The sequence below is a fragment of the Eucalyptus grandis genome, chromosome 9 (genome assembly GCF_016545825.1).
Source record: "Eucalyptus grandis isolate ANBG69807.140 chromosome 9, ASM1654582v1, whole genome shotgun sequence".
Classification (NCBI taxonomy): Eukaryota; Viridiplantae; Streptophyta; class Magnoliopsida; order Myrtales; family Myrtaceae; genus Eucalyptus; species Eucalyptus grandis.
Genome location: NC_052620.1, coordinates 3392168 through 3412567, shown reverse-complemented (window position 1 = coordinate 3412567; position 20400 = coordinate 3392168). Strand labels below are relative to the sequence as shown.

At 37.8% G+C, this 20400-nt stretch overlaps 3 protein-coding genes and 1 long non-coding RNA gene across 6 annotated transcripts; all 4 read left to right on the top strand.

Annotated features, from left to right (window-relative positions):
- The first annotated feature begins 45 nt into the window (after nt 1-45).
- On the top strand, nt 46-2039 carry LOC104418097 (nuclear transcription factor Y subunit B-7). The gene has a single exon (XM_010029322.3). It carries the CDS (start codon nt 1207-1209, stop codon nt 1918-1920), a length of 714 nt encoding a protein of 237 aa, XP_010027624.2. The 5' UTR covers nt 46-1206; the 3' UTR covers nt 1921-2039.
- Nucleotides 2040-4274: 2235 nt separating this feature from the next.
- LOC104418098 (E3 ubiquitin-protein ligase RGLG3) lies at nt 4275-9860 on the top strand. Its single transcript, XM_039301757.1, has 11 exons — nt 4275-4432; nt 5322-5398; nt 5918-6002; nt 6088-6228; nt 6314-6427; nt 7146-7243; nt 7334-7413; nt 7532-7637; nt 8476-8603; nt 8682-8977; nt 9537-9860. The coding sequence occupies exons 2-10, from the start codon at nt 5330-5332 to the stop codon at nt 8806-8808; spliced, it is 948 nt and encodes a 315-aa protein (XP_039157691.1). The 5' UTR covers nt 4275-4432; nt 5322-5329; the 3' UTR covers nt 8809-8977; nt 9537-9860.
- A 4428-nt stretch (nt 9861-14288) lies between these two features.
- Nucleotides 14289-20017, top strand: LOC104418099 (E3 ubiquitin-protein ligase RGLG3). Of its 3 annotated transcripts, none has more exons than XM_010029324.3 (12): nt 14289-14451; nt 15344-15420; nt 15955-16039; nt 16125-16265; nt 16352-16465; nt 17182-17279; nt 17370-17449; nt 17568-17673; nt 18501-18628; nt 18708-18834; nt 18922-18978; nt 19592-20017. In XM_010029324.3, the coding sequence occupies exons 2-12, from the start codon at nt 15352-15354 to the stop codon at nt 19673-19675; spliced, it is 1089 nt and encodes a 362-aa protein (XP_010027626.2). In that variant the 5' UTR covers nt 14289-14451; nt 15344-15351; the 3' UTR covers nt 19676-20017. The 3 variants fall into 3 exon arrangements, with proteins under 3 accessions (XP_010027626.2, XP_039157690.1, XP_039157689.1); XM_039301756.1 differs by lacking the exon at nt 14289-14451 and adding an exon at nt 14632-14656; XM_039301755.1 differs by lacking the exon at nt 14289-14451 and adding an exon at nt 14695-14718.
- LOC120288209 lies at nt 18985-19527 on the top strand. Its single transcript, XR_005546525.1, has 2 exons — nt 18985-19182; nt 19309-19527. It is a non-coding gene; the product is annotated as an uncharacterized LOC120288209 (long non-coding RNA).
- Nucleotides 20018-20400: the final 383 nt, after the last annotated feature.

Here is a 20400-nt window from a genome sequence, read left to right as displayed (position 1 = left end):
GAGATGTGATCTCTGCTTAGGCTTAATAAAATCTTTAACTCAATGAAAGTTGTCTCCCGTGTGCTGTTCTTTGGAGTTAGTGCTGTTTAGTCATTAGTGGCACTGACAAAATGTGATGTCAACGATCATGGGCGAAAATACTGCCAAGTTGACCTCACATGAAAGAAAGGGCCTAACTCATCAGTCGTCAGGACAGTGATGGTGGAACGCATTCTGTGATCCTTGGCTTGATAAGTGAGCTGACTGCTAATCAGAGTTCGATGACTGGACTTCTTTGATCTGAGAGAACAAAAATGGAGATTCTCCAAGGATCTGTCCAGGGGACTTTTGCTTTTAGCAATTTACTCGAATCTTGCAGCTCAGGTGTGGCACCTAGAATGTTGTAAAGCCAGAATCCCTCGCCCGCTAATAGCGTCTTGGTTCCTAAGATCTTCTCAAATTCAGATTCGGGTGATATACGTCATGCAAAAATGATCATTACCAAGCTAGAGTCGCCACCTAGAACAAACCTGGGAACATAACCTGAGATGTCAACATGTCAACATTAACTGAATTCGAGTAAAATGAAACCTTGCGAAATATGCAAGTATTGACATGTAAAATCGCACCAATTCATAAGTTTTTCAAAACTTAAATTTTCTCTCTTTCATTTACAGATTTTGAGTAATCACCATAGTGAAGTGATGAGTAATTTCTCTTGTCCCTTCAAAATCAGTGTTCAATGTTAAAATTAATAAAACCAGGCTCAAGCTGGTAAAGCTATCAACGTCACTAGAACAAACCTGGTGGTTGTCATATCTCTACCCTCAAGTAAATCATGATCAACGGGGAATTCCTAGACCAGATCAAATTGGTCAAGAATCACATTAGAATACCCTTAAAAAAAGAAAAACGGAATGGTTCTTTTTCAGCTGTCCATGTAGAAAAAAGGGTATTAAAAAGAAAACCCAGTTGAGCAAGACAATGGGCAAGCAAAATATAGTTAAAAGATGGAGTCAGGACAGTTAATTCCCTTGTCCCTGAGGGGAGCGAGTCCCTGGGGGCTCACCCTCTTTGTTTGCCTATTTTCAAGCTTCCCATGCCATTTTTATTTTAACTCACCCTCGTTTAAATAAATAAAAATCAGCCCCCAAAAAAAATAAAAAATCAAGGACCTGTCTTTTTCAGACACATACTCAGAGAGAGAGAGGGGTGGGGGAGAGAGAGATGGAAGAAGAGATTGAGAGCCATCATGGAAATGTGCCAAATGTTGTGCCCAGAAGAAGAAGCTCCAGCCCGGAGAGCCCTTGCTCAAAGACCGACCACCATCACCACCACCACAGCAACAAAGAACAGGACAGGTTCTTGCCAATTGCTAACGTTGGGAGGATCATGAAGAAGGTGCTTCCTGGGAATGGCAAGATCTCCAAGGACGCGAAAGAGACAGTCCAGGAATGTGTGTCGGAGTTCATCAGCTTCGTCACTGGGGAGGCATCAGACAAGTGCCAGAGGGAGAAGAGGAAGACCATCAATGGGGACGACATCATCTGGGCGGTCACCACTCTAGGGTTTGAGGATTACGTTGTCCCCCTCAAGACATACCTCAACAAGTACAGAGAGATTGAAGGTGAGAAGCTGAATGTCCCCAAACAGCAACAGAGATCATGCTCTTCAACGGATCAACAGCAACCACAACAGCAACATGGGATGCATCAGCAACCATTCGATCATCAGATTCATGATCACAGCACCAACATGGGGTTCACCAATAACGATAACGACAGTAGTAACGGTTTTTGTTCTTCAGCAAGCATTCTGTCTCAGCCTCGCCCTTTCGGGGGCACTGATCATCAGCCATTGATCTCCTTGCCTTACTCTCCCAGTTCCATTCAAAAGCAATTACAGCACCAAGACCAAGTTGATTCGCTGGGGCAGTGGTAGATATGATACTTAAATCTCACCTTTTGTCACCTTTTTTGTGTTATATTATACGATGCTGATATATACCATTCAAACAATACCTTACGTTTTTCCAGTACACATGTATGGTTTTTGAGATAGATCCTTCACCAGCCCCTCACATCATTCATCATACTTTCTAGCTCCAACCTCGTGCCTTCATCTATTTATTATCTATATACCGACAGCAAAACTTACCGAGTCCAGGATTCTTCATTTTTATCACGACCCTCACCCACATTACGACACATTTTTTTCAATGCATCAGCTTACAATCTCAGATGAGTTCATTGGCATGAATGACACCGGGATTAGAATGTAGACGTTATCCTAGAGGGTCAAGGGGGCTTTTGGTCCCCCAACACGTTAGCTCCTGCTCGCATAAAGAAGAAAGAGTCAGTATCATGAATCTTTCAAGTAGCTAGAGCGCATTTGAGCATTGATTGTGAAGCCACAAACGGTACCTTGTGGTATCATTTATCAGCTGTTTTGTTCTTGTGTAAACTGCAATGACCCCATTTGCGTTTCGCTTTAAATTGCAATCAAACTCCAGTAGTTTGGAAATGGATACTCACTTCTTCATGGGGAACGTGTGATGTTCTAAATCAGATTTCATGTTTGCAGCGGATGGTTGGCAAGCAAACTGCTCAATTGTGTTGTGACCTTGAAAGGTCCGTGAAGCGAGAATCAAACTTGTCACTTGTGCTTTTTAGGACCCGAAATATGAATCATTTTTGGTGATGGAAACCAAGTCTGGTCCTTGATTGTATATCAGCATGCTTTACACTCGCAAGGTGTTCTCCATTGCCAGACCGCAAGAGATGTTGCATTTAATGAACATTGTCAAAGACAATTCTTTTTAAGTGGCTAATATGTAGGTAGCTCAAGAAAAATATAATGTGGTCTCTGAACTTCTTATAACCAAAGTTTAATAAATCATAAGGCTTTTTTACCGTGATATGGCCTTACAAATGACAAACTTGCTAGGTTTTATCATATGGTGACCATACTAAATGAAATTTTGACTGAGGGCCTAATTAAATATGGGGGATTAATCTTGTTTAGTACTCAATAAATTAACCATTTATGATGACAGTAACTAGCTTTGACCTAGTTAAGTCAGAAAGTCACATGATTTGCAAATGAGGAAGTGAATACATAATTCATTCAATAAGAAAGGCAGCAAAATGGGAATTAAAAATGTTGCAATTGCATTGCTACATGTTTAAAACCTATTAATAATTCACTTATCTCTAGGTGGTGAAGAGCTGACATCAAGATGACAAACTTTACCGTCAATGTGAACGCTTAGGGAAGATGAGCGTGTTATCCATTATTGGTTAAGTAACAACCCTTCCACAAGGGAGCTCGACTGCAAGAACCGCTCGTCGAGCAAGGATGAAGGTTGACCTTGGTGATCCGACGATGCTATGTTTGATAATAATATTAATCCAAATTCAAAATTTGACTTTTATTTTTCCATCCTCAACCCTTAAGATTATCAACATTTATAATAAGTCCTTAAATTATTTCAATCTTATCAAGCGGGCCTTAATTGAATCTTTCAAGTCTATAAGATGCTCAATCATCAAATTTCATTTATTTTGAACACTTGATTGGTTATTAAATAGTTGTTTATGTGGAAGGCTACCAGCTGAGGGAAGTGCATCTAGTTAGCTTAAAAAGCAAAACACAAAAATGGAAAAGACAAAGAGGAAGGGAATAATCGAAAAGACAAATTGGGCCCCTTTCTGTGCAGATACCTTAATCAGACACAATGGAGAAGAAGCTGATCCAGATATGAATCAAGATCTTGTCGATTATTGAGCCCCTGTCAATGAATATTCAATATTCAGTTGTTATTAATGCTCTATTCTATAAATAACTTAGAAAAATATATATTTTCGGAATGATGACTTCCGTTGTTTATAAGAATATATGAATAAAAAATATTTTAATCAACAACAAGTATTATTTCACATAATACAAATGATTATTTTCGGAGGAATATCTTCAAAAAACAGACATACTTTTAATAACCTTTTATTTGATTCTTAAGATTCTAGATTATTAGTGTTTAAATCGGTACTTAAATTTTCAGTTTCTGTTTCTAGGATTCTATCGAAGTGGCCTTTGATTGGATACTTTAAGTCAATAATTGAGTCCCAGTAAGTAAATTTTATAATCTCATCAAGGATGAATTTGTAAATCTTGGCACTTAATTAGGGTGACTAGGTTTTATTAAAGATGGTCCCTATAATTGCAAGTAGACACGTGGAGAACGTGGGGGCAGAGCCAGCTGTAGCCAGAAGTAATTTTCAGAAAGCGGTAAACCGAAAAGAAAGAAAGGAATAAAGAAAGAGGAAGACTCAGAAGAAATCGGTCAAGCGACAAGAGGGCCACTTTTTCTGCGTCTTCCGGAGACCTTCGATCGAGAGAAGGAGGCTCTCGAATAGCTTGCAAATCTTTGGGCTTATCTCCAACTTATAAAAAGGTACATCTTTCTGTCTCTTTACCCATATCAATTCTTGATGATGGCGTTGTCACCGCTTTCCGCCACGCGGTTTCTTGATTTTTCGATTTTACTGAGGTGAATTCTTGATTACAGTGCGTCTGCGGGATCTTTCTTCAAGACCCTTTTGAAGATAGATTGAACTGAGCCACTACATGTGGGAAAGTTCTTCACTTTTTCCTAAGGGTCGATCTTGAACCTGAACTTGGTTCCGGACCCATAATGTGAACCTTGGAAATCATGTGGGTCGAACTGTTGTGATTGTGCTCGGCTAGTTGACTGGTTGGTTTGCTTCGACTAAGGACTTATTGGGTACAACAGATTTGGATTCTGTAAATGTTGTAGGGGGTTGGATTTTGCTGACCCGGGTTTTTCAGTTTCAAGTTGCATGGAATGTGATATTTTATAGGGAGATTTTGAACGATTTATGATCATTTTGAGGGAATAGATGATTGAAGGAAGCGAGCCATCTTGAAGTGAATCTGCAGTCTCCCTTAAACCGTTGGTTACAAATGACTTTTGTTTGCTAATTATTTATCGTTATTGAGAAAGATGGCATCTTGCGTTCTTTCTATGGGAAAGAAATGCTTACAGATCCAAGATATCGGATAAAGAATTTCAATGACCATGCTGTAATTTGCTTGCTCAACATGTAGCAGATTATGCAAGAATTATTATTTACTATTGTTGACTTTTAAAGAAGTTCATTGGTCTATGAGAAAGCCACCATCGACATCATAAGATGGTCTCATCGAAACATAAATAGAGATACCTTTTCATAGGAAAATCTGTCATTCTGGAAACGGGCAATAATGAATCAACTTATATGATCCTCATGATGATTATTTGCATCAACCACCTTCTTTTGCAGAAAGCTAAATGGACTCAAAATATGGACATGAGCATCGATCGACGCACTTTGGAGATAATTTCAGCTCCTTGGATCAGGTGTTTATTGCTTTGTTTGTTTCCATTAACTATTAAGGTTTAGGAGGAGCATGAACACGCTGTCTCCCTTCATCATTGCCTTTTATGTGCTAAGGAGATTTGGCTGTTTGTGATTTGGTCTGCCAATGTAGTTTCCTGGTACCACTTTGGTTAAATTTAAGTTTAATGCGGTTTATGTACTTGAGTTGAGGTAACTAACATGAGTTGTCAAAGTAATTTGCATCACTTGTTTACAAGTTTGTTCTTATATGCATGCAGTCTCCCTCTGTCTAAGTACTTAAATTTTTGGGTTGAAAATTCTTCCACAGAATTTGATGTAAGTCTTTATTTGATCCTTAGTAATATTCTTTTTTATCTCTGGTTCTTGTCTATTCTATCTGCTGTTTAATGATTGGCAGTTTTGATTGTAAAGCCGTGAAATTAGATGGGAATGTAAACTGTGGTGGTCATACTTTGGCGGTTTTGATTGTAAAGATGTAAAATGAAACAGTAATGGGATTTTTGATGCTCATATTTTAGGTCACAACTGCACTGAGGGAAGCTGGCCTTGAATCATCAAATTTAATCCTCGGTATTGATTTCACAAAGAGCAACGAGTGGTCAGGTGATTCTATTTCCAATGGACAAACAAAGCATTCAGGTTTTATGAAACTATATATTGGAAAAATAATGTGAATTTCGTATTGTAGGTAGATATTCCTTTGGGAGAAGAAGTCTTCATGCCATTGGTGACACACCTAATCCATATGAGCAAGCAATTTCTATAATTGGCAGAACATTGTCCCCTCTTGACGAAGATGAACTCATACCTTGTTTTGGATTTGGCGATGGTCAGTGCTGTCGGTAATTTGTAGCTTTGGTAGGAATTCTTATCATTGCTTTGAAGCTTTCATCTCATCACATTGCTTTTTGCAGCATCAACACATGATCAATCTGTCTTCAGCTTTTATTCTGATCATCGTTATTGTCATGGTTTTGAGGAAGCACTTGCACGTTACAGAGAGATCGTCCCACACTTAAAGTTGTCAGGTTTTTCTCCTGCTTTACCGATCGTTCTTATGTGATGGTTCCTACTTTAGGCCAAAATATTTTGCAGTCTATTCATCTTCTTTTAAAACTGAAATAAACAAACCTGCAAGTTTGGGCAAAGTACAGCGTTGTCAATCATTGTGAAGAATAAGAAAACATCTTGTCTAAATCAATAGTATTTTTGTTTTCATTTTCATTAGACTTTAAATGGCAGGATTGATGGACATCAAATCATAGCATGTATTGTTGTCAATGTGACCCAAATCATAGCATTATAAATAATCCAAGAGGAGAGCAAGAGGTTTAGGTGGTCCTACATGGTTAAAAAATAAAGATTGAAACGTCCATGCCAAACTTTCCCAACTTGTAAACCAAGTTATTATTTTGAATAGGTTTTAAACTTAGGTCATAAAATAGCTGTTTCACTCAACATACTGCCAGTTCCTTCCAGAGCCATGACTTTGCCATGATAGTCTTCCATTTTGTTAACCAATATTTTCCCATGAATGAACTTATCCTTTATGTTTTTCTTTTCCCCATTTTGGACGGTTTATTGTCCTCATATTGTCTCATGTTTCTTTTGTTGGTCTCCTACAGGAAATTTGTCCTCAGGAGTTTATGATGGATCCCTTTAAGGCTGTCTCATGCAGTCGAAGGTCCATATAATAGAAACTTCCATGCAGTAGTTTTTAACGCTTTCTGTTACTGTTGTTTATAGGGCCCACATCATTTGCGCCGATAATTGAGGCCGCTATCGACATTGTGGCTAGGAGCAACGGGCTATATCATGTCCTTGTCATTATAGCAGATGGACAGGTTCTCACTACTTTGCGTATCACATCCTTATTATTGCTTTATCACCAAGTTCTTTCCACATGCTTATTGTTCCATCACCATGGTTCATAGGTTACTAGAAGTCCTGAATTACCTCCTGGGAGATTCAGCCCACAAGAACAGGCAACTATAAACTCCATAGTAGCAGCTAGGTAATTTTGGAATTGCATGTTTTTGTTGCTGTCCTGCTTGGTGAAGAAAGGCCACATATTCCAACTTTGCAATTACCACGTTCCTTGACTTTTCGTTTGTTTCTTTTTGGTAGAGCAGCCAATATCCTCTCTCCATCATATTTGTTGGTGTGGGAGATGGACCATGGGATGCAATGAAGCAATTTGATGATAATATCCCTCATCGTGCATTTGATAACTTTCAGGTACTGAAAGATCTCTTTGGGGAAAAGTACTGATACCATCCTGAACTTTGCTCCTGTCAACTGTCAAGTACCGTCCTCACATTTTAAAACCTATGATTACCAGCCTGACTTCTTTCCATTGGTTTTAAATTGCATCTTCCTCTGCTACATAATCTGCTAAGTTCCAAATTAGGCCATTTTCATTCCCAAATTACCCCATCCACGACCTTTGTTTTAATTTTTGGGTGTGGATCGCGCAATGTGCATGCACGAGGGCAAGTCAGTTTTTTTTCAGGTTGGGGAGATGCAAAATGTAAGTCTTGAAATGTGAGGAGGGTGTTTGATACGGAGAGCACAATTGATGATTCCTTTTGCAATTATCCAAGTTCTTTTTATAAGTATAGTTGCATCAATAATGCCGGGGTTCACATAATAAGACTAGCGAGAGAACTGCATAATTCAAAATAAGAAGTTTCAGAAAAAGTAAACTAAGTATGTTAAATGTATATTCCAGTAGTTTGTACTGAGGGTTGTTTATTAAGTACAAATTCTAGTCAGACATGTATGGCGTAGTTACTGCCGATTACTGTGCTGTTGAATAATGTTTAGACTGGATTATGGCTTTTGGTTTGGTATGGAGTAATTCTGGATCTCCAGCCACTTTTTGTTGTGAAGTCCCCTTTCTTTGAACTTTTTTATAATATGGTCTGATTTATTCCTCTCTGACAGTAGTAAATAGTGCCCCGAGTACACATTTTAAGTTTAAAATGTTATTTTAGAATCAATAAATTCCACCACATTTTTTTTCTTTTTCTTTTTGCTTTTAACCTTCTTGTTTATTCATTGTTCCACTACGCAGTTTGTAAACTTCACAAAAATCATGTCTGAGAACACAGATACTTCAAAGAAAGAGACTGCCTTTGCTCTTGCTGCTCTCATGGAAATTCCCCTTCAGTATAGAGCCACTCAAAGCATTTCGCACGTCAAGTAAGATTGGGAACTGTAGCTGTTTGTTTCTACATTGCATTGAGGCCTGCTATAATGTAAATTCTGCTTATACTGCAGGGAGGCAGTGACTGGTCCTCGTATAAGGCCACTTCCACCCCCACCTGGAGTCACTGGTCATACCAGCTTGGATAAGTCACTCCCAGATAGTTCTCCACAAACTCAGGAAACAGCTTCGGGAAAATAAGTGTCATTTAATCACCTTTTTTTTATTTTTTTTATTTTTATTTTTTATTTTGTGAAACTTCACGTTCTTCATTAAATGTAAATCCGCACTTAGCTGCTTGTGTTCTTCAAGGTTTGCCCCATTTGCCTTACAAATCCAAAGAACATGGCCTTTGGATGTGGCCCATCTGGTGAGTCATTCTCTATTCAGCAATTAGCATCATTCTTTATATGGCCTCCAATTCGTGGAGTATAAAGTTTGCACCTGTTATAACCATTCCCCATTTTGCTTGATAATGAAAGCTAAAAGCATAAAATTGGTTGTACCCAGTATTACTGCAAAGTTAGTTACTTCTATATATTTTCCAAAGAAACTTCCGGCTCTCAATCCACTGGTTTTGTCAAAGTTGGCTGTGGCTCAGCAAATCAATGAGCTTATTATACAATATTGCTGTTTATCATGCCCCAGAAATCTCACGTACTTAACTAATCACGAGTATGCCCGCAAAATTATCTTTGACAAATGGTGGGACTATCCTCATCCTAAACGGGAAAGAATACCACAGTAGTAGCATCTATGGGGCAGGAGATGTTCTCATCGAAGGCTAACTAGACTTGAAAAGATGTACGAACTACAATTAAATGTGGAAGTAATTATTCCTTCACATGATAGAGAGATAGAGAGAGACAATATCTGTAGTGCTATGGATAATGTAGGCTTACTTATGTCATCTCCTTATTTCTTTCCAGACATGCAAAGCCATTTACAAAGTGGAGAGCTTTGTGCCGACAGCCCATCACAACCCGTTTGAGACTGTATACTTAAGTGACATGGGCTTCGATGCTCGCAAGAGCAATGGTGAAAGTCCCGGCATTGGCATTGGATTGTCAAATCATCGACTTGTGCCATTGCTCGCGGTAACCATCGAAGAGAGTAATAGCAGCAGAAGGGAAGATGAGCAGATGATTTTAAGTTACAAAATGGATAACTTAGTCGTGAATGTGAATTGTTTGCTGATTGATTGCGTCTCCTAAGCAAATTGTGATGTGTTTGTACTTCTCCGTGGATTTGAACTTTTTTTTTTTTTATAGATTAGATGTGTATATTTGCCCTAACTTTCTGTATTTTCTCAAATGATGGATAGATTTCGTATTTGATCCTATCCTATATTGTCATTTCCTATGGTTTTCTTCATAGCCATACCAATCTGAGGAGAAGAGCTTGAATGCAAAGCCATTTACAAAGTGGGGAGGGTCTACAATCCCTCGAAAATCGTTAGGTGACGAGACTTAAGAGTCATCTCTCTACCCTAACAAAAATTGATAAACTAAAATGCTGGATCCGAAGGGGATAAAAGTCAACGGAGGAAAAAGAACAGAATTTGATAAGCAAGGACATTTTTCCCATGAATTTTCTTAGAATCTTTTGGACATTTACTAACCATCTTTAAGATTGGTATCACCTTTGTTGTCAAATTCACCATCCGATAAAATTAGATTGCACAAAAGAAGCTATACCAGCAACAGACATTGATAAATTAGATTGCGCAAAAGAAGCTATACCAGCAACATACACTGATAAAATTAGATTGCGCAAAAGAAGTTATACTAGCAATAGAAGTGTATCCCCTCTCGTCGACCACAATAGATATGTTCAGAATTGTTTCAAAAATCTCCGCAGCTGACTTAACTGGCATCTAGAGCAGTGTTCACTTTACAAATGTGCCCATGACAAGCTCACATTGACATTTCCAGTCTCTCCTTGTCTCAATACAAAACTCCAGTTGCTAATCCTTTTCATGTTACGTACGTGAATGGAGGCATACTAACTTTACACCCCATAGTGATACATGCAAACATATATTATAGAAAAGCTGGGAGGATAAGAATAACACCATACACGTGGCAATTTCATGGCCTACAACTGGGAATCAGAGTAGGCAAGTGGTATGTTGTACTCATAAATGAAGTCGAGGAGGCTACAGGTAAGCAGAACTCTGTCAGAAACCCCTAACAGGCCATTTCGTTAACCCTTTGAACAAGATGAGTGATATCTTTTCTTGTCAATAACCCGTAATGAATGCAACCAAATCCTTGTTCTATATTTTTGTTGGAGGCATCAGTAACTAAGACCTCAGTGGCAACTTTCCATCTACCATCTCTCTGAGTAAGAAATTTCTTTCTCCTTACTTCTGTCTAGAGACCAGGAACAACTTTGAATTTTCCCTCATCTTGGTTCTTTGAGGATTTGGCTTGTCCACCCAAATCAACATGGAGATCTCTGAGTACATTTAAGTAGCTAACCGCAATTTGTTGGCAATGGAAGGGAGTGTGAGATTTTTTGGGACTACGGCCAACTGTTTTAAAAGCTTAAACTTAATATTCTAACACTCCTCTCCTCATGCTTAGCTTGGCCTTTTTGCTTAATACTAAACGTGAAAATTTAATTGGGGAGGCAAATTGAATTAAGTAAGATTTGAACTCAGAACCTCCAGCCTTGATACCATGTGGAAATTTAGATGGAGAGAAATTCTTATTATCATTCATATATTCTTTAGCTTTACAGTGTCATATTTGTAGGCAAATGCATAGAGAAATCCTAGCAAACAAAAAGGAAACAAAGCCTAAATAGGAGGAAAGCTACAATCCTATGATTTGTGGGTTAACAACTACAATCCCATGATTTGTGAGATTCAATCAAAACTAAATCAGAATCAAGTTCTGGTAGATATGATACTTAAATCTCACCTTTCGTCACCTTTTTTGTGTTATATTATACGATGCTGATATATACCATTCAAACAATACGTTACGTTTTTCTAGTATACATGTATGGTTTTTGAGATAGATCCTTCACCAGCCCCTCACATCATTCATCATACTTTCTTGCTCCAACCTCGTGGCTTCATCTATTTATTATCTATATACCGACAGCAAAACTTACCGAGTCCAGGATTCTTCATTTTTATCACGACCCTTACCCACATTACGACACAATTTTTCAATGCATCAGCTTACAATCTTACAATCTCAGATGAGTTCATTGGCATGAATGACACCGGGATTAGAATGTAGATGTTATCCTAGAGGGTCAAGGGGGCCTTTGGTCCCCCAGCACGTGAGCTCCTGCTCGCATAAAGAAGAAAGAGTCAGTATCATGAATCTTTCAAGTGGCTAGAGCGCATTTGAGCATTGATTGTGAAGCCACAAACGGTACCTTGCGGTATCATTTATCAACTGTTTTGTTCTTGTGTAAACTGCAATGACCCCATTTGCGTTTCACTTTAAATTGCAACCAAACTCCAGTAGTTTGGAAATGGATACTCACTTCTTCATGGGAAACGGGTGATGTTCTAAATCAGATTTCATGTTTGCAGCGGATGGTTGGCAAACAAACTGGTCAATTGTGTCATGGCCTTGAAAGGTCCGTGAAGCGAGAATCAAACTTGTCACTTGTGCTTTTTAGGACCCGAAATATGAATAATTTTTTGTGATAGAAACCAAGTCTGGTCCTTGATTGTATATCAGCATGCACACTCGCAAGGTGTTCTCCATTGCTAGACCGCAAGAGATGTTGCATTTAATGAACATTGTAAAAGATGATTCTTTTTTAAGTGGCTAATATCTAGGTAGCCCAAGAAAAATATAATATGGTCTCTAAACTTCGTATAACCAAAGTTTAATAAATCATAGGGCTTTTCTACTATGACATGGCCTTACAAATGACAAACTTGCTGGGTTTTATCATACGGGGACCATACTAAATGAAATTTTGCCGGAGGGCCTAATTAAATATGGGGGATTAATCTTGTTTAGTACTCAATAAATTAACCACTTATGATGATTGTAACTAGCTTTGATCTAGTTAAGTCAGAAAGTCACATGATTTGCAAATGAGGAAGTGAATACATAATTCATTCAATAAGAAAGGCAGCCAAATGGGAATTAAAAATGTTGCGATGACATTGTTACATGTTTAAAACCTAATAATAATTCACTTACCTACAGGTGGTGAAGAGCATACATCAAGATGGCAAACTTTGCCGTCAAAGTGAACGCCTAGGGAAGATGAGCCTGTTATCCATTATTTGTTGAGTGACAACCCTTCCACAAGGGAGCTCGACTGCAAGAACCACTTGTCGAGCAAGGACAAAGGTCGACCTTGGCGATCCGACAATGCTATTTTTGATAATAATATTAATCCAAATTCAATATTTGATTTTTATTTTTCCATCTTCAACCCTTAAGATTATCAACATTTATAATAAGTCCTTAAATTATTTCAATCTTATCAAGCGGGCCTTAATTGAATCTTTAAAGTCTATAAGATGCTCAATCATCAAATTTTCATTTATTTTGAACACTTAATTGGTTATTAAATAGTTCTTTATGTAGAAGGCTACCAGCTGAGGAAGTGCATCTAGTTAGCTGAAAAAGCAAAACACAAAAATGGAAAAGACAAAGAGGAAAGGGAATAATCGAAAGGACAAATTGGGCCCCTTTCTGTGTAGATACCTTAATCAGACACAATAGAGAAGAAGCTTGATCCAGATAGGAATCAAGATCTTGTCAATGAATATTCAATATTCAGTTGTTATTAATGCTCTATTCTATAAATAACTTAAAAAATATATTTTTTTAGAATGATGACTTCCGTTGTTTATAAGAATATATGAATAACAAATATTTTAATCAACAACAAGTATTATTTCACAAAATACAAATGATTATTTTCGAAGGAATATCTTTCAAAAAAACAGACATACCCTAAATAACCTTTTATTTGATTATTAAGATTCTAGATTATCAGTGTTTAAATTTCAATACTTAAATTTTCAGCATCTATTTCTGGATTCTATCGAAGTGGCCTTTGATTGGATACTTTAAGTCAATAATTGAGTCACAGTAAGTAAATTTTAGGGAAAAAGCTATGAAAACCCTGAACTTTGCCTAAAGTGACACATTTACCCAAAACTTTTTTTTTTTTTATGACGTGAAAAATCCCAAACTTTCTAAATTGTGACACATTTACCCCATCAATGGCATTTTTGTCTTTTTATTCTGTTTTTTCCTTTTTTTTTCTTCTTCTTCTTCCCTGCGCCGGCCATGGCGGGGCCGGCGGAGGAAGAGAGAAGAAAAAAAAATTTAAAAATGAAAAGACCAAAATGCCATCTAATTTTTGGGTAAATGTATCACGTAACGAAAGTTCAGGATTTTTGTGTTCAAAAAAAAAAAAAGGTAAAGAATGTCGTAGTTGAAAAGTTTTGGATTTTTACGTCACAAAAAAATTTGGGGTAAATGTGTCATTTTGAGTAAAGTTCAGGGTTTTTCATGGCTTTTTCCCTAAATTTTATAATCTCATCAAGGATGAATTTGTAAATCTTGGCACCTAATTAGAGTAACTAGGTTTTATTAAAGATGGTCCCTATAATTGCAAGTAGACACGTGGAGAACGTGGGGGCAGAGCCAGCTAAAGCCAGAAGTAATTTTCAGAAAGCAGTAAACCGAAAAGAAAGAAAGAAAGAAAGAAACAGGAAGACTCAGAAGAAATCGGTCAAGCGACAAGAGGGCCACTCTCTCTGCGTCTTCCGGAGACCTTCGATCGAGAGAAGGAGGCTCTTGAATAGCTTGCAAATCTTTGGGCTTACCTCCAACTTATGAACGGGTACATCTTTCTCTCTCTTTCCCCATGTCAATTCTTGATGATGGCGTTGTCACCGCTTTCCGCCACGCGGTTTCTTGAATTTTTCGATTTTACTGTGGTGAATACCTGATTACAGTGCGTCTACGGGATCTTTCTTCGAGACCCTTTTGAAGATAGAGTGAACTGAGCCACTACATGTGGGAAAGTTCTTCACTTTTTCCAAAGGGTCGATCTTGAACTTGAACTTGAACTTGGTTCCGGACCCATAATGTGAACCTTGGAAATCATGTGGGTCGAACTGTTGTGATTGTGCTTGGCTAATTGACTTGTTGGTTTGCTTCGATAACATATTTGGATTCTGTAAATTTTGTAGGGGGTTGGATTTTTGCTGACCTGTGTTTTTCAGTTTCAAGTTATATATAATGGCAATGTTTTATCGGGAGATTTTGAACGATTTATGATCTATTTGAGGGAATAGATGATTGAAGGAAGCGGGCCATCTTGAAGTGAATCAGCAGTCTCCCTCAAACTGTTGGTTATAAATAACTTTTAGTTTCTAATTCTTTATCGTTATTGAGAAACATGGCGTCTTGCGTTCTTTCTATGGGAAAGAAATACTTCCAGGTCCGAGATATTGGATAAAGAATTTCAATGACCATGCTGTAATTTGTGTGCTCGAAATGTAGCAGATTATGCAAGAATTATGTTTTACTATTGTTGACTTCTAAAGTAGTTCATTGGTCCTTGTTTGTTCCTGTGAGAAAGCCACCATCTACCTCATAAGATAGTCTGAGCAAAACATAGATATAGATACCTTTTCATAGGAAAATCTGTCATTCTGGAAATGGGCAATAATGAATCAACTCATATGACCCTCATTATGATTATTTGCATCAACCACCTTCTTTTGCAGAAAGCTAAATGGAGTCAAAATATGGACATGAGCATCGATCGACGCACTTTGGAGATAATTTCAACTCCTTGGATCAGGTGTTTATTGTTTTATTTGTTTCCATTGACTATTAAGGTTTAGGAGGATCATGAACATGCTGTCTCCCTTCATCATTGCCTGTTATGTGCCAAGGAGATTTGGCTGGGTTGTGATTGGGCTTGCCAATGTAGTTTCCTGGTACCACTTTCCTGGTACCACTTTGGTTAAATTTAAGTTTAATGTGGTTTATGTACTTGAGTTGAGGTAACTGACGTGAGTTGTCTAAAAAATTTACATCACTTGTTTACAAGTTTGTTCTTATATGCATGCAGTCTCCCTCCGTCTAAATACTTAAATTTTTGGGTTGAAAATTTTTCCACAGAATTTGAGCTAAGTCTTAATTTGATTCTTAATAATATTCTTTTTTATCTCTGAATCTTGTCTATCCTATCCGCTGTTTGTTGATTGGCAGTTTTGATTGAAAAGCTGTGAAATTAGATGGGAATGTGAACTGTGGTGATTATACTTTGGCTGTTTTGACTTTAAAGATGTAAAATGAAACAGTAATGGGATTTGTGATGCTCATATTTTAGGTCACAACTGCACTGAGGGACGCTGGCCTTGAATCATCAAATTTAATCCTTGGTATTGATTTCACAAAGAGCAATGAGTGGTCAGGTGATTCTATTTCCAATGGACAAACAAAGCATTAAGGTTTTATGAAACTATATATTGGAAAAATAATGTGAATTTTGTATCGTAGGTAAATATTCCTTCGGGAGAAAAAGTCTTCATGCCACTGGTAACACACCTAATCCATATGAGCAAGCAATTTCTATAATCGGCAAAACATTGTCCCCTTTTGACGAAGATGAACTCATACCTTGTTTTGGATTTGGCGATGGTCAGTGCTGTTGGTAATTTGTAGCTTTGGTAGGAATTCTTATCATCGCCTTTGAAGCTTTCTTCTCATCACATTGCTTTTTGCAGCATCAACACATGATCAATCCGTCTTCAGCTTTTATTCTGATCATCGTTATTGTCATGGTTTTGAGGAAGCGCTTGCACGTTATAGAGAGATCGTCCCCCACTTAAAGTTGTCAGGTTTTTCTCCTTCTTTACTGATCGTTCTTATGTGATGGTTTCTACTTTAGGCCAAAATATTTTGCAGTCTTCATCTTCTTTTAAAAATGAAATAAACAAATCTGCAAGTTCGAGCAAAGTACAGTGTTCTCAATCATTGTGAAGAATAAGAAAACATCTTGTCTAAATCAGTAGTATTTTTGTTTTTCATTTTCATTAGACTTTAAATGGCAGGATTGATGGACATCAGATCATAGCAGGTATTGTTGTCAATGTTACCCAAATCATAGCGTTATAAAGAATCCAAGAGGAGAGCAAGAGGTTTCTGTGGTCCTACATGGTTAAGAAATAAAGATTGAAACGTCCATGCCAAACTTTCCCAACTTGTAAACCAAGTTATTATTTTGAATAGATTTTAAACTTAGGTCATAAAATAGCTGTTTCACTCAACATACTCCCAGTTCCTTCCAGAGCCATGACTTAGCCATGATAGTCTTCCATTTTGTTAACTGATATTTTCCCATGAATGAACTTATCATTTATGTTTTTCTTTTCCCCATTTTGGATGGTTTATTGCCCTCATTTTGTCTCATGTTTCTTTTGTTGGTCTCCTACAGGAAATTTGTCCGTAGGAGTTTATGATGGATCCTTTAAGGCTGTCTCGGGCAGTCGAAGGTCCATATAATAGAAACTTCCATGCGGTAGTTTTTAACGCTTTCTATTACTGTTGTTTATAGGGCCCACATCATTTGCGCCGATAATTGATGCCGCTATCGACATTGTGGCTAGGAGCAACAGGCAATATCATGTCCTCGTCATTATAGCAGATGGACAGGTTCTCAATACTTTGCGTATCACATCCTTATTGTTGCTTTATCACCAAGTTCTTTCCTCATGCTTATTGTTCCATCACCATGGTTCATAGGTTACTAGAAGTCCTGATTTACCTCCTGGGAGATTCAGCCCACAAGAACAGGCAACTATAAACTCCATAGTAGCAGCTAGGTAATTTTGGAATTGTATGTTTTTGTTACTGTCCTGCTTGGTGAAGAAAGGTCACATATTCCAACTTTGCAATTATCACATTCCTTGACATCCTGTTTGTTTCTTTTTGGTAGAGCAGCCAATATCCTCTCTCCATCATATTAGTTGGTGTGGGAGATGGACCATGGGATGCAATGAAGCAATTTGATGATAATATCCCTCATCGTGCATTTGATAACTTTCAGGTACTGAAAGATCTCTTTGGGGAAAAGTACTGATACCATCCTGAACTTTGCTCCTGTCAAGTACCTTCCTCACATTTTAAAACCTACAATTACCATCCTGACTTCTTTCCATTGGTTTTAAATTGCATCTTCCTTTGCTACTTAATCTGCTAAGTTCCAAGTTAGGCCATTTTCATTCCCAAATTACCCCATCCACGACCTTTGTTTTAATTTTTGGGTGTGGATCGCGCGATGTGCATGCATGAGGGCAAGTCAGTTTTTTTCAGGTTGGGGAGATGCAAAATGTAAGTCTTGAAATGTGAGGAGGGTGTTTGATACGGAGAGCACAATTGATGATTCCTTTTGCAATTATCCAAGTTCTTTTTATAGGTATAGTTGCATCAATAATGTCGGGGTTAACATAATAAGACTAGCGAGAGAACTGCATAATTCAAAATAAGAAGTTTCAGAAAAAGTAAATCAAGTATGTTAAATGTATATTCCAGTAGTTTGTATCGAGGGGTGTTTATTGAGTACAAATTCTAGTCAGACATGTGTGGTGTAGTTACTGCCGATTACTGTGCTGTTGAATAATGTTTACGCTGGATTATGGCTTTTGGTTTGGTATGGATTAATTCTGGATCTCCAGCCACTTTTTGTTGTGAAGTTCCCTTTCTTTGAACTTTTTTATAATATGGTTTGATTTATTCCTCTCTGACAGTAGTAATTAGTGCCCCGAGTACACATTTTAAGTTTAAAATGTTCTTTTAGAATCAATAAATTCCACCACATTTTTTTTTCTCTTTTTGCTTTTAACCTTCTTGTTTATTCATTGTTCCACTACGCAGTTTGTCAACTTCACAAAAATCATGTCAGAGAACACAGATACTTCAAAGAAAGAGACTGCCTTTGCTCTTGCTGCTCTCATGGAAATTCCCTTTCAGTATAGAGCCACTCAAAGCATTTCGCACGTCAAGTAAGATTGGGAACTGCAGCTGTTTGTTTCTACATTGCATTGAGGCCTGCTATAATGATAAATTCTGCTTATACTGCAGGGAGGCAGTGACTGGTCCTCGTATAAGGCCACTTCCACCCCCAACTGAAGTCACTGGTCATACCAGCTCGGATAAGTCAATCCCAGATAGTTCTCCACAAACTCAGGAAACAGCTTCGGGAGAACAAGTATCATTTAATCATCCTTTTTTTTTTGTGAAACTTCAGGTTCTTCATTAAATCTAAATCCGAACTAAGCTGCCTGTGTTCTTCAAGGTTTGCCCCATTTGCCTTACAAATCCAAAGAACTTGGCCTTTGGATGTGGTCATCTGGTGAGTCTTTCTCTATTCAGCAATTAGCATCATCCTTTATATGGCCTCCAATTTGTGGAGTACACACGTTTGCACCTGTTATAACCATTTCCCACCTGAACTTGCTTTCACTTTTCAGGCTAGAATCTAATAGAGTAGAATTTTACTTGATTCAGATACTGGAGCTAAAAGCATAAAATTGGTTGTACCCAGTATGACTGCAAAGTTAGTGAGTTCGACATATTTTCCAAAGAGACTTCCGGCTGTCATTCCACTGGTTTTGTTAAAGTTGGCTATGGCTCAGCAAATTAATGAGCTCATTATACAATTTTTCTGTTTATCATGCCCCAGAAATCTCATGTGCTTAACTAATCACGAGTATGCTGCAAAATTATCTTGGACAAATGGTGGGACTATTCTCATCCTAAACGGAAAAGAATACCGCAGTAGTAGCATCTATGGGGCAGGAGATGTTGTTCTCATCGAAGGCTAACTAGACTTGAAAAGATGTACGAACTACAATTAAATGTGGAAGTAATTATTCCTTCACATGATAGAGAGATAGAGAGAGACATTATCTGTAGTGCTATGGATATTGTAAGCTTACGTATGTCATCTCTTTATTTCTTTCCAGACATGCAAGGACTGTGGTGCGTCACTCCCGACTTGTCCTTTGTGCCGGCAGCCCATCACAACCCGTTTGAGATTGTATACTTAAGTGACATGGGCTTCGACACTCGCAGGAGCAATACTGAAAGTCTCGCCCTTGGCATTGGATTCTCAAATCATTGACTTGTGCCATTGCTCGCAGTTACCCGTCGAAGAGAGTACTAGCAGCAGATGGGAAGACGGGCAGATGATTTTAAGTTACAAAATGGATAACTTAGTTGTGAATGTGAATTGTTTGCTGATTGATTGATTCTCCTAAGCAAATTGTGATGTGTTTGTACTTCTCTGTGGATTTGAACCTTTTATTTATTTATTTATAGATTAGATGTGTATATTTGCTCTAACTTTCCGTATTTTCTCAAACGATGGATAGATTTCGTATTTGATCCTATCCTATTTTGTCATTTCCAATAGTTTTCTTCATAACCATACAAATCTGAAGAGGAGAGCGTGAATGCAAAGCCATTTACAAAGTGGGGAGGGTCGACAATCCCTCGAGAATCGCAATGCCTTTTCCCCCTTTAAGCATAGATCCTTCCGGATTTAATTTCACAGTGCTTTAGTTCTAAAAAACTGTCAGGTGACGAGACTTAGAGTCATCTCTCTACCCTAACAAAAATTGATAAACTAAAATGCTGGATCCGAAGGGGATAAAAGTCAACGGAGGAAAAAGAACAGAATTTGATAAGCAAGGACATTTTTCCCATGAATTTTCTTAGAATCTTTCGGTCATTTACTAACTATCTTTAAGATTGGTATCACCTTTATCGTCAA

Excerpts from the sequence above, each read along its gene's own strand:
- LOC104418098 (XM_039301757.1), top strand. The coding sequence starts at position 5,330 with ATGGACTCAAAATATGGACATGAGCATCGATCGACGCACTTTGGAGAT. Across the intron at positions 6,229-6,313 it reads TTGTTTTGGATTTGGCGATG|CATCAACACATGATCAATCT; the intron begins GTCAGTGCTGTC and ends TGCTTTTTGCAG. Across the intron at positions 6,428-7,145 it reads CCCACACTTAAAGTTGTCAG|GGCCCACATCATTTGCGCCG; the intron begins GTTTTTCTCCTG and ends TGTTGTTTATAG.
- LOC104418097 (XM_010029322.3), top strand. The coding sequence starts at position 1,207 with ATGGAAGAAGAGATTGAGAGCCATCATGGAAATGTGCCAAATGTTGTG.
- LOC104418099 (XM_010029324.3), top strand. The coding sequence starts at position 15,352 with ATGGAGTCAAAATATGGACATGAGCATCGATCGACGCACTTTGGAGAT. Across the intron at positions 16,266-16,351 it reads TTGTTTTGGATTTGGCGATG|CATCAACACATGATCAATCC; the intron begins GTCAGTGCTGTT and ends TGCTTTTTGCAG. Across the intron at positions 18,629-18,707 it reads CAAAGCATTTCGCACGTCAA|GGAGGCAGTGACTGGTCCTC; the intron begins GTAAGATTGGGA and ends CTTATACTGCAG.